General features: G+C 39.5%; 1 protein-coding gene across 1 annotated transcript; it reads left to right on the top strand.

The window, feature by feature from the left end:
* Nucleotides 1–303: 303 nt before the first annotated feature.
* On the top strand, nucleotides 304–10,304 carry hacd2 (3-hydroxyacyl-CoA dehydratase 2). The gene is made up of 7 exons (XM_083997135.1): nucleotides 304–485; nucleotides 2,713–2,830; nucleotides 4,229–4,247; nucleotides 5,615–5,703; nucleotides 6,326–6,447; nucleotides 8,937–9,115; nucleotides 9,507–10,304. Exons 1-7 carry the CDS (start codon nucleotides 361–363, stop codon nucleotides 9,587–9,589), a joined length of 735 nt encoding a protein of 244 aa, XP_083853261.1. The 5' UTR covers nucleotides 304–360; the 3' UTR covers nucleotides 9,590–10,304.
* The last annotated feature ends 3,728 nt before the right edge of the window (nucleotides 10,305–14,032 follow it).

Genomic DNA, 14,032 nt, shown 5'->3' with positions numbered 1-14,032 from the left:
AGACTAAAACCTTAACTCAAGATCATTCCGGTCCCTCAAGCCCCATTAATATTGGCGGTCACCCGATGGACAGAGCAGCTATATTTTACTAAAGCAAATTTTAGCAGTGTGAATGTAGACCTTCAATAAACGAGTAGAGTTTCACATTGAAATGATCGATATATTAAAGTGTTTTTTTCTTTTGAGTAAACGCGACTAAAAAGCGAAGGCGGAATTATAGAGAGTGAACCATCTTGCTTCGAGGACGACACTTCCGGGTGTGCCCCAACCTCCCTCCCCTCCTCCCTCAGTCCGTTTCCTGACTCGGTGAACCTGACAGCCGCCGTTGTCCGGGACCAAAGACCGTTGAGGGTTGCAGTCATGTCGGCAGCTGCACCGGGGACCAGCAAGGCAGCCCATAGCGATGTGGCCCCCAAGAGAAAGAAGGGACCCGGCGCCCTGGCCACGGCCTATCTGGTCATTTACAACGTTGTTATGACAGCGGGGTATGTAGCGTGTTTCCTCCTCGTGCTAATGCTGCTGCTGCTGCTCATGCTCATGTTGAGTGTGCGCGTGCGTGTATGTGTGTGTGTATGTGTGTGATGAATAATTGGAGCAAGATTTCCCTGTTGTAGTATTACAGCGTTATTTTTGGGTTACTAATCTATGCTAATGTTATGTAGTTATTATTAGAAACACTGCTCGCCTGCAGCTGCTCTGTAGTAAAATACTTTTTTTTTCTTCCTTTTTTTTGTTGGAATATGCTCTCCAACGTCTCACGGCTCAAGCAGATTAACGTTAGATGAGCAACAGACAGACAACCACCTGGCGTGCACTTTAATTGTGGGTGACTGACTGGTCGTCCACCCCATACAATGCAGAAATATGATGACAGCTGGCTTATTGTCTGCTCTCAGTGGTGCTTTTGCATCTTGCATTGTCATGTAATTTCTGCAGGGCAACAACTGATTTTGAGTTTTATTTGTTCATTTTCTCACATTAAATTAATCAAATTTATCAGAGGTTAGACAGAACTTGCAATAACCATGCTTCAAGTGTTTGAAAATGTTAATAAACTAAACAGTTTGTTGGTTAATCATAAAGAGAATCAACAGATTGATTGATCAAAGCTGCAGCAATCAGAACACATGCAGCATAAAACAATTACTAGAGGTTGAATAAGTTACACAGAATAACTGATTGAAGAAGAAGCTATTAGTAATCCAAAAATGTATATTTACAAGAAATTAATATCTTTATTGAGAGACATAAAGAAGTGAAGTGATAGAAAACGTATTTGCCCATTCAAGGGTGTTTTTTGTACCCTTGAACAGTATGAAGAAGTTCTTTTTTTTTATTAACATAATCAGAGCGTCCCCTTTATCTCCACTTCAGATCAATAATGATTCAGCATATTCATGTTAAACAGTATAAAATGCACTCAGTCACTTAATCATTAGTCAATAAATCATGTAGTATGGTTAATTTAAGTATAAGTACCACTTCTGATGAACTGCAGTTTGACATTTTGAATGATTACTGTTAGATCTGCACATTTCATGAGCTCCATTACCCTGAACAAGTGCCCAGATACTTACGTAAATAAGAGACACAGTTATCTTGAACCGTGAACTGAGAAATCTCTGCCTGCGTTTTATTGCACTCATTTTCAGACTGTTGCACAATTGAATGGCGGTTGTTGTTTGCTCACTGTCCAACCAGTTTGGTCACATTGTGTCCCACTCGCTGTTGATGGACCATACAGTGCTGGCTTTGTATTGAGCACAAGTTAGGGTGTTGTGCATGCACGTTTTGGCCATTCTTATGCAGCGTCTGCATTCAGATGCTGCCCCAGCAGCTCGGAGGGGCTGCTCGCCGGTTTCTGCTGAACTGGTAACACCCTTCAGTCTGTGAAACCAAAGTGTGAACTGAAACCTCAGCCCTGTTACCACTCTGACAGCGTGTTGTAACCACACCAGCTCTGTGCTGCAGCTGACCTTCGACCTCCCTGTGGAGGGAGATGAGCTAAATCTGAGTGGTGTAATGTATTATATGGTAATAATTTAATGGTGTGGTGAAATCCTTAACAGGCAGCAATTCTCCATTGGCAAAATTATCCATCTTGCTCAATGTGAACTTTACCCGTACATTTTAACATTTACACATAATAAAACAATTTACTTCATCATAAGATTTTCAGTCTGCTTTGTGGGTTAATAATGACAGAAATTAATGACTTACAATGTAGCAGTAAGGGTGATATAACTGACTAACTAACTAAATAGTCAACCATATATCTTCATTTGGCTCATAAACAAGTTTCCCTGCTGATATGAATACATTTTATTTAATGTTATTGTAGAGTAACATTTACTTTCACTACAAACCTCTGTAATTAAGGTTCTTTGTTCAACTATATTTTCACCACAACTTATAAATAAACAAATATGAGGGAGCATTTCAGGAAGTTAGTCCTTAAATATTCAGTATCCGAGGTGTCCATTGATGAAATGTTCCATTTTCTGTTGTGTTGAATTGTAATTTGTACACTTCCTCTTATGTTTGAAATGTATGTTATCCTCAGTAAACACACCAGTTTCTCATTGAGACCTTACAATCTGTCTTATTGCATTTCCTTTTATTACTTAAAAAAAAAAGTCCACTGCAGATTTAATTTACCTCATTAGATCATCTTGTAGATCTTGACTGAGATGTTTTTCCTCTGTTGTCCAGGTGGCTGGTGATAGCTGTGGGTCTGGTCAGAGCTTACCTGGCCAGAGGAAGCTACCATGGGCTGTACTACTCTATAGAGAAGCCTCTGAAGTTCTTTCAGACCGGAGCTATTCTGGAGGTGAGAGAAGCACAAAAGGCTGCGTGATATTGACAAGATCAAATATCATATTATATTTCACTGAATACAGAATAAGTATACCATGTGGGAGTACATTAAAGATGGTTGTGATTTATGATCTCCTCAGCACACAGCATTTAGTTTATATATGGAGATGTTGGAGGTTTTTCTGCAACATTTGATAACTTTTTGTTAAGATATTTAATTTAATGAATGATTTACAATCACTGACTTTTATCGTATCTGCAAATATTTGGTTTCTTATTATTCTCAGACTTTTCCAGCTGATAGAAAAGGTCATTACAGTCTGTCTGAGTTCAGGAGTCAGAGCTGGATACAGTATGTAGTGGAGGCCTGTTATCTGCACAGTGTTCGGTATGCCCTCTGTAACATAATGGGCTGGTATGTTTGGGCTGAGACACACAGACACACACGTGTGTTTATAGTGCAGAGGCAGAGCAGCACGAGGTGTTCCAGTGATCCTGTCCAGACGCACTGTACCTCAGTAATAGGAGACATAATGTTGTCTAATGTCAGCATCTATCTCTATCATTCATGAAATGGTCTACTCTGTGCACAGACTGAGCACTACAGGCATTACGCTATTCACTTAAAGGTCCAGTGTGTGATAATTAACAAGGTTTATTGGCAAAATCTGAATATACTACCCATGAATATATTTGTATAAGTGTATAATCGCTATAAAATAAATTTAGTTTGGTTTTCGTAGCCTTATAATTCTTCTTTTAACATATAGCAAGGGTCTTGCTTTAGAGAGCGTCGCCATCTTGCGCCGCCATGTTTGTCCGGAAAAAATCCCCAAAATCCAGCCAGCCAGAGAGCACGTTTCACGAGTTTCGCGTTTATAAATAAAGATAAAATAAAGAAGAAGGACTAAGTAACAGGAGACATATCGTAAAATTGTTTAGATCTCCATCTCATCGCTCCATGCTCCTGAAATACTCCCAGTCGTGGTTAACAAGTTTTTTTTGTCCTCGGAGGCCACCGTCACTTTGCCGATGGAAGGGCTGAGTGCGAGTGAGCGAGTGAACACTGCAAACTAAAATCTGAACGTTAGATGTCACGGTTTTTCCCCCATTTTACACACTGGACCTTTAATATAGCGGTTGTGTGCCACTGAGTCAGTTTCTGTTATATAGTTGTGTGCATGTTGTAGGCCGATGTTCTGAGAACGCTAATGGGACATCACCAGTGATAATAATAATAATAATTTTAGAAATGAGCACGCTATTCCAGCATTAAACCAAATGTTTTCCAGGAATGTGAAATAAAAGGAAAAATTAACCACATGCCACACACAGGAGTTAAAATAAGCCACCTCGTGCTCCACTCCCTGAAGCATATTGACTGTTTTCCTGTTCTCTGCTCCTTTCACAGATACTGCACTGTGCTGTAGGTGAGTCTCTCTTCATCTTCCACCTTCACCTTCACACCACTCTCACTGCAGCTCAGGGCCCTGGTTTGCAGGAATTGATATAATTTGTAAAGCATTAGTGTATTAGGGCCCATAATGTGCAACCAGTTTGACTATTCATAAAGTATAATTTTGACTAGAATCATAGCTGTGCTGCATGGTCGAGGGGTTTAATAACAACATCAGTTATGGTTACTGGACATAATGTGTTGGCTGATATCTTAGATCATGATTTGGACCCGGTCCCATTGTAATCATGAGCCGTCATAACGCATTTGTAGATGTGTCTCAGATGTGCATGTGTGTGTGCAGACAAATACAGAAGCTTTTCATATTTGGAGTGTTTGCCAAAGAGAGAGAGAGATCCGAGAAGCTGTTGGCTCTCGTGGTGTTAATGTGATGAGGAGAGGCCGGCGCTCGCCTGGCTGCCTCGCTGTGGCTCACGGTCCATTTTCTTCATTATCTGGGATTTGAAGCTAAAGCTAGCTGACCTTTCCCCCCTGCAAACAGGCTCCCTGCAGCTGCCGTCCACTCAGAGCGCGCACACACACACACACACACACACACACACACACACACACACACATACAGGAACCCACTATTGAAGGTTCCTCTCTGCTCACTAGGCACTAAATTCATGAGTGTCTTGTTTTGTGTGGAATCCGTCTCAGAGCGCACACAGTGAACGTCTTAATATGTTTTACCAATGCACAGATTTCTGTTTAAAACTGTTACAAGGAGTCTAGTTCATTTGTCAATATCACTCCCAGTATTTCCTGTTTTTTTAAGAATCACTCTCGTAAATCTGACAACCAATGTTTTAAACATCCATTTTAATACATTTTATTATTGCATTTAATGTCACATGTTCTGATATAGCTGAAGAAATATTTAATTTTGGAACCTCCATATAAATTTGCATATGTAGAGTATCTTATTATGGACTGACTTTGTTTAGTTTATTATTTAGTTAGTTTCCAGAGCCCAAGTTTCTCAGATATGATGCATTAGTTCCTGTTTGAATGAATGAAATTAATTAAAACCCACCCCTCCTCCCTATGATAATTCAGTATATACTTTGGTTATAAAATAGCTATATAAAACACATAATAATGCATAATATATAAATATATATATAACACATACACATACACATACACACATATAGTCACAATGAGACATAAAAAAACTAAATAAAATGAAACGTCAACAATAGTAGCAGCACCGTGTATCACCTAGTGTCTTTTCATACTCAAGTTTGAGAAGTAAGAAAGATAAACAGCCCAGAACCAGCTGTCAATCATCGCTGCATACTGTATGAACTGTTCGTCTTGTGTCTCGTGTCTCAGGGATCGTCCCGTCCTCCGTGGTCCTGACTGGGTTCCAGGTCATGTCCCGGGTCTTCCTCACGTGGGCCGTCACACACAGCGTCAGGGAGGTAAGACGACTTCCGCTCTTCCTCAAGACAAAACTTACACACATGAATCACACTTTGGTTATAAAAGTAAACTTTGACTGGCACATCGACGGAAACACAGTTCCTTGGCCTCATGTCCGACAGTGACCAGCTGATGTACTGTTTGCCCTGTCAATAGATGGGATTGGATTAGATTGGACAGGAGGAAACGTGTAAGTAACGCCAGACGGTCTTGCTGTAGGGTTGCAGGAATGGATCTGCTGGATTTGATTGAAGTGAATAACGTCTGTATTTTGCGTTTTCAAGTGTTTCTTTTATGTGTCTGTTGTGTGACGCTGCACTGACATTCTTCTCAAGCTGTTCTCTCCTTCCCCTCTGCGTCAGTGTGTGACTGGAGCCTGTATCTGGATTGCGAGTGTGTGATGAGGAGTGTGCTCGTCTTTTTAACGCCGGTTTAATATCTGAGGATGGCGACCGGCAGCCTGCGGTGTGATCTGATCTCTGAGCATTTGTAACAAACAGCATGAAAAGTCCCGATTAGCCTACAGCAGAGTAACTACCGCAGCATGATGCAAGCCCGTCTGTTCCTCGCTGCTCCTCCCATCATCCTTTATGTGTGTGTGTGTGCGTGTGTTTCCTGCAGGTGCAGAGCGAAGACAGCGTGCTGCTGTTCGTCACCGCCTGGACCGTCACAGAGATCATCCGCTACTCTTTCTACACCTTCAGTCTGCTCAATCACCTGCCGTACCTCATCAAATGGGCAAGGTAGGAGAGTCTACCTGAGGGTGGAGTCACAGCAGGACACCAGTCTGATTAATAAGCAACACATCAATGAGTCATTGAGTATTTACAACACAGATCACATTTAGTCACGATTTCATCATTGATGCTGTACAAAGCCAGAGACTGATGATCATTTTCTGTCCATTGAGTGACTGATCTATTAAATAGCAATAAGAAAAGTAAGAGAGTTCGTCCACACTACTGTCGTCAAGTTTCAAGTTCAAGTGAAATTTACTGTGACAGTAGACAAAGAAAAGACAAAGAAAGCAGCAGCTCCTCACATTTGAGAAGCTGCAATCAACAATCATTTGGATTTTCTTGCTCGCAAAATGGTGAAAATGCTGATTTATCTTCTTAGAATAGAATAGAAAATACTTTATATTAATATTCTATTAATTAAATTCAGATCGTCCAGCAGCTTACATAACAATGATATGATATAAACAATATAAAATCATATAAAGTGATATAAAAAAGTAAAAGGCATTATGCATTCTGATAGCAACAGGAATGAAGGATTTCCTGAATCTTTCTGTTCTGCAGGTCAGGGAGATGAGACTGTTAATTGGAAAAAAATCTTACTAATTGGAATAATTGTTTCATCCTCGCATTTGGTTTTATTTCATAAATCATCATATAAATGTGAGGACATCACTGATGTATCTGAGAAAGTTGTCTTAATTTGTTTTCCTGAAATTGATCAGCAGCTATTTTGAGATTCACTAATTAGTCATGAAGTCATTTATCCACCAAAAATACCAAATGTTCACAGGTTCATGTCACTCACATGTTTTTCGTCACATTAAATAAAAGTTCCACCTTGTGGTTTTCCTTCACTGTCATTTGGACTGTCGGTCAAACATAATGATTTGACATTTTAACGACATTTTGTAGGATTTTTGGCCAAATAATAACTGGTTGCAGCTCTACTTTCTAATTGAGAAAATATTAGTGCTACTATTTAGTATTCATGCTGAAACTCTAGGGTGTGTGTTAACATTTCAAACTATTGAAAGTTGATTGATAATTATTTTTATTCAGAATATTTAGTAGAATTTGATTTTAACCCTTAAAAATATGTTGCATTTTCACTATTTAATTTGTCACTGGACAAAGAGTAAACATGTTTTTGGTGTATTGTCTTTAAAGCTGTAAATTCCTTTAAGAATTGTTGTTAATATCATCTCATATAAACCCTATATACAATGTAACTGTAGACACTAAAACAATGAAAAGGTGAAAGAGAGCTCTAAATATCACAGCAGCATGACTCTGTGGAGCTGTTACTGCCAACGCTGATTAGTTGTTTTTAAAGAAATCATCAAACCTGCAGAAAATCTTGCCGCCTCCCCCATAAAACTCACTCTCACATCTCGCTGCCTAATGGGATTCATCTGCCTCTACAACCAAGGCAACAGTTGTTAAGTGGCTCCTTCCCGGCGGTCTTCGTTGCCAGGTAGCAAATGAGACCGTCGCTATATTGGTATTCGACCTTCAGTTCGAGTCGCACCCTGAGAGACAGAGAAATTGGCTGCTCACCCGTGGAAAATCCAGTGACGGATCAGAGACAGGCAGGCAGCGGTGGCTGGGTGTGGAGAGCTGGATGAGGAAGAGACGGAGAAGGAGCTCAGTGTGTCGCTCATATTTAATTGCAAGCGTTCTCCTCAAAAGCCCCCGATCCCTCAACAGTGCTGGAATTAAACATTTAGCAACATGCAGAGGCTGTATTTTATCCTTTTTATTTGCACTCTTTAACTTTGTTGTTTAGCTGCACATGGTATCGTTATCACATCATGTTCAGAGTTTGGATGTTTAAAACGTCATATAATATTATAAGTAATATAACAATGATCTGTGCTGCACTTTCTCATATTTGCTGCATTAAAACTGTAAGATTTTGTCTGTGGTTTGGGAATTCAAATGGTAAATACAGCTTTTTCACCATTACATTAATGATTCTCTGTCAACACACAGTTTAAATGCAGGGTTATTAATGTGTTGCCATGTCTGGGTTAAAGCAGGAGGTTTTTTTTGTATTTTAAAGTTGTATTTGAATTATTTGTGTCAGAGCCTGAACATATCCTCAGCTGTTTCTCGGATTTTGTTTTTTAAGAGATAAAAAAAAATATTCCTGGTATTGCTGCCTCTGGCAACAACCTTATATTTTCTTGTATATTTTTCTTTTAAACCAAACTATGTCTGAAGTCTGGGTGGAGCGCTGCTATGTTAAGGCCACTCTCTCTCCTTTATGCAGTCTGCTCCTCTCCAGCAGCTTTGTTCGCTCACATTGCCGGAAAATGCGTTTTTGTCATTATATTATATTCTGTAAATGACAAAAAAATTGTCAAATGCATACCAGGCACATGTCTTTTTGTGTCTTTTGTGGCTATACCTCCACCACCACCCTTCATGTAGCAGAAACAAGGAATAATGGAGCTGTATAATTCATAGTTTGACTCCCTCTGCTGCAGGTACACCTTCTTCATCGTGCTGTATCCCATGGGAGTGACCGGGGAACTGCTGACTATCTATGCAGCGCTGCCGTACGTGCAGAAGACAGGCCTGTACTCTGTCACTCTGCCCAACAAGTACAACTTCTCTTTCGACTACTACACCTTCCTCATCCTCGTCATGATCTCCTACATCCCCCGTAAGTCGACAAAACACGATGTTTATGTTTTTCCCCTTTTTGTAGCGACAGACAAGTTATAACTTCCTCATTTTGTGATTATTTAGGTACTATTGATATCATTACTACCATTTTTTTGCCATCTATGTTTGTTCACCCTGAATATTTTGACTGTGTAGATGTAGTGTGTATGTGGCAGCTCAGATTCTGACTGATGTCAAAATGTACAAGTATTTTCTGTAACTTTCATCCAGCGTCTTCTTTTTCTTCTTGTTTTGGTGCATTCATGAATTCATTTGAATCTTAAATCCTCATGATGAATATGATTTTGTTGATGTTGCAGTTGTTGAAGTCCCTCCACATCCACATTACTGATCTTCCTCTCCCCTCTCTCCCCCTCTCTCCCTCCCAGTCTTCCCCCAGCTTTACTTCCACATGATCCGACAGAGGAAGAAGGTGCTGGGCCACGTAGAGGAATACAGCAAAGTGGAGTGAGCTCAGCAGTATTCACACAGATCTGAAGGAGGGAAAATGAAACCAAAACAACCAACAGAAGAAGAACAAAAAAAGAAAAGGAAAAAAAAAAAAATCATTTCTGCTTATTGAAACACTAAAACCCGACCAGTTTTCAAAACTGCCAGAACTGACCTGGCATCCGATGATCCCGTTATAAAGCAAAGGTTTTGTTGTTTTGTTTTCCAGCTGTTTGTCTGAGTTGTAAAGATGCTCACGAATCCTGAAGAACTGGCTGTATTATTATTATTATTATTATTTCTTTTTTGTTGTCGCTGTTTTTATTTATGAACAAATTACGGTTACTTTTGTATAGTCAGAGAGCTTTGAACTGTATTTTGACTCGGATACAGTTGAGCTGCTGATCTGAGCAGTGAGCAGAACTCAGTCACGGCAAAAGCATCGAACTAAATCATGCACTGATAGTCAATAATCTTGTTTTCAGTGACACTATAGAAAAACCCCCTCTCACCTCCCCCATGGCTCGACTTTTTGAAGAAGCAGTTTTCCTTTATAACACTGTAGAAAGAGTAATATGAAGAATAGGTAGGTCGTCTGTAGGTTTTGCATCTACAGTGTGTTTGTTGGTGCAAACTGTGGTCCCGATTTGTCCTTTTTTTTGTTGTTGTCTCATTCATTTCAGTCAAAAGTTTGATTACATTCCTAATTTAGTCCAATAAACCTTTTTCATTCTGTGCTTGCATGGTTTTCTATCTGCATAAGCTTCTCAGTAATGATCGTGAGTTGTGTCCTTTTGGTTTCCTCATTGTTTGATGTTTACTAACCTGAAGTAGCCGTTATTGTGGGTGAAGAGAGTAGTCAAGTTTTTTTTCCTTTGCACATCCATCAAAACAAGCCAACCATCCTCATTTCTGCAGGTGGTTGCATTTTACTTGCTTTTATCTTTTCAGTGTAACTACTTTAAGCATCTTTAGCTCCAGATTATCACACGTTCACTTTCATGCATTATGAAAGATCTTCAATCCTCACTCCATCTCTGATTTATCATAGGGGGACGGTGCGTCTTGTAAATGAGATGTTTAAAAACATTTTATCGCAAAAGAACCATTAAGACATCGTGACTTGTTACGAAAGACTTGCAAAAAAGAAAAAAAAACACAACAACAGAAAGCACAGCATACAGTAGCAACAGTGTTTTCAGATTAAATGAGCTTTAATATGTAACACAGGTAAAACAGCATACTACCCCATTTATTAGATGTTTAACTTTATGGGCTTTTATTTTCAAGTACAGAGTGATGTCATAATACTTTAGCACAGAGACGTGGTGGTCATTAGTTTGTATAGAGCTGTGTGAACTGGAGGATTATTCCTAAAAGGCATGTCGCCGTCCATGTGGGAATCGTCCGTCAGGAAGAAAACGAACACACTCGGCGGTGAATTCAATTAGTAGCTCGCAGTCATGCGTTTTCAATGAGGTGGATTTAATAAGATACAGTACAAAGACTGAGCTGTGGATCAGAGTAGTTCCACCTTTTCAAGAAAAACATGTTCAGTTTGTTATGGTTGTGTTTTAATGCACATTCAATCCACACTGTTTTCTTGTTTGTCTGTTTTGTAGTTGTAACCTCTGAATGCTCAGTAACACCGACAACACCAAAAGAGCATTCATTTATTGACCTGTGTTAGTTGAAGCTGTGAGGCTGCTACGTTTTTTTCTACACAGCTGCAGCAAAGTGAGAGCTTCAACCACTTGAGGTCAGCAAAAACACCATGTGCTTGTTGTGTTACTGTGAGTCTTTAAATGATCTTTTCACCCAAATTACAAAGAGCAGCTTTTTTTCCTCATACCCCCTGCTGCTGGTGTCCAGACAGAATCAGTGCATGTGTTGCTCTGGATTAATCATTGCCAAATGCAAATGAAACCTGTTGATCGACACAGACATTAATTATGTAACTGCTTATATCTGTATTTGAGAAGTCATGTGAAAAATGGTTTATTTAAGCTCTGATTCTGTGTTCTCAAACCCTTCAAACTGTCAGGTTATTGCAGGCTTTTATTTCTCCAGAGAATGATGGTTCCTATATAATTGTCCACAGTGTTATTACTTACATTATATTATATATTAATATATATTCAAATCTTATGAGGTGCTCCTTCCTTTTCACATGAATTGTCCTGAAGTGGATGCAGTTCACTTAGAAATGGATATGTCAAATATAAAGATGTATACCAACACCTTTTCTCAGGGTGAGTAAGGATGTTTCTTTGAATTTGGGTGATCATCTTGCCTCTTTTAAGTGATCGATCAGTTCGACTTCAAAACATACAAGTTATGTTGCTGATGTCATGATCATCAAACTGTCTTACACTCCTTCCTCCTGTAGCAAAGTGAGCAGCTAATAGCGGCTCTCATGTGAAATCTCGCCTCTGTGCTCTTTTTTTTTTTTTTTTTTTAATCATTTCCTCCTTTTTCACCACAAATGGTTAAGCATGATTTTAGGGAACTTGTTGGATGCGTCTTGCAAGAGCAGAAGTGCAGCTCATTGTAAAACTGCATGAAAGATGAAATCTTGATGCCTGGAATGATGATTTGTGTTACAGCATTACTTTAAAAAAAAGAAGAAGAAAAATACAACAGCATGTTACTCCAGAACCGGGTCTACTGAATAAAGTTTTGATACAAATGTTTTGCATGGGGCCAGCATACTTTGTACTGGTATGAATAATGAGTATATATTTACAATAAACCTACAATATGGGATGCATATTCACTTTTTTTTTTTTTTTTTTTTACATAACTGACCTGACACGTGTAATGCTGCAGAACTGGTGGCCCTTGTGAGTTATAATGCACCTCTGATAATCCAGGGAAAAAAAAGAAGTGGATGGTTTCTATGTGTGCCTTAAATGTACTGGTGACTCATTCACTCATGCATCATGTAGGTGGGAACATTGTCTGTGAACCATTTAGCAGCGCTGCCTGCAGGGCCTCACCAGCTCCACCAGATGCAAACCAACCTGCAGACCGTCTTAAAAGCCATTAGCCAAACTGCCATGTATTCATCAGACTCTAATGAAAATGGATTTGGTGCATGTATGAAGCAGGGTCAGGATGAACACTTCCCAGAGGACTCATCTGTGCGCTGCTGTTAGGATCCTAACAACAGCATATTGTTGTTGTTCATCACCAATGGCCTTTGATGTAAAGAATCTATAGGTGCATAATGGAAATACTTAGTGAGCTCAGGTGCAGTCAGGAACAGCTATAAAGCCGGTCGCATTCAACGATAAATCACTCTGTCAGTATCAGATACAGACTGTACCTACTCTAATGGAAACACACAGGTCTAATAAATTAGTTTAGTTTAAAGGTCTTTCTTTTGTGAGGTTTTGTTTTTCACAGGTGCCCATTATCTCTTTAAAGGGAAAACTGGGAGATGTGCTCTATAACTCACTCTAAAAATATAAAAACAGATTATAGCTGCTGCGCAGCGATGGGTCGGGTCCGGGCTAATTTTGGGCAAATTTAGGCAATTCTGAGCAACAAACAGGAGAATAGGAAGACAAGACAGTTGACCTTATAATGTTCCATTTGCATCAGTTGAGGATTGAACCCACAACCTCGGGAACCAAAGACCGTTGTCTATCGCACTGAGCTGATTGACAAGTGGCAAATCAACAGTGGCTTCACAAATTGAGTAAACCATTCACTGTCGTGTAAGGCAGATTTGAAACCACAGTAAAAAGAAAAATCAGTTTTTGAGGTAAAATAATGATATTTGTCAAACATCTACTATGAGTCTAAGATGTTAGGAGCCTTCATGCATGGACCAGTCCAAGCTATTTGGTTTTTTTTTTAATTTAGAGGCTTGCTGTGATGCCACCATTAGGACAATTATCTTGTGTTTCATATTGAGGTCAACTGACATTTTGATCTGTCATCATCACCATCACCCTTGCTGGGTCTCGAACTCACAACCTCTGACACCAAGAACCAGCTCCTAACTCGCTGAGCTAATTGACTGGTAGTGAGATCTGCTGTGTAGCTTCATTTATCCACTCAGGTGAGTCAGTGCCCGGGCAGCTGTTGTCAAGGCAGATTTTGAAAAGTCAGAAATTCTATTATCTAAACAAAAATCTGTTAATACATAAATTGCATTTAGACAGCAAAACAGCTTAAGGACATGTGACATTTTAATCCGTCATCATCATCATCATCATCCTTGCTGGGTCTTGAACTCACAATCTCTGACACCAAGAACCAGCTCCTAACTCACTGAGCTAATTGGCTGGTAGAGAAACCTGCTGTGTAGCTTCATTTATCCACTCAGGTGAGCCAGTGCCCGGGCAGCTGTTGTGATGAAATGGTCAAAATGTCAATAATTCAGTTATCTAAACAAAAATCTGATAATACATAAATTGCTTCTTGACAGCATGGAAATGTTGGTGATTTGTTTTTA

The sequence above is a fragment of the Trachurus trachurus genome, assembly GCF_905171665.1.
Source record: "Trachurus trachurus genome assembly, chromosome: 21".
NCBI lineage: Eukaryota > Metazoa > Chordata > Actinopteri > Carangiformes > Carangidae > Trachurus > Trachurus trachurus.
This window is presented reverse-complemented; position numbering and strand designations above follow the sequence as displayed.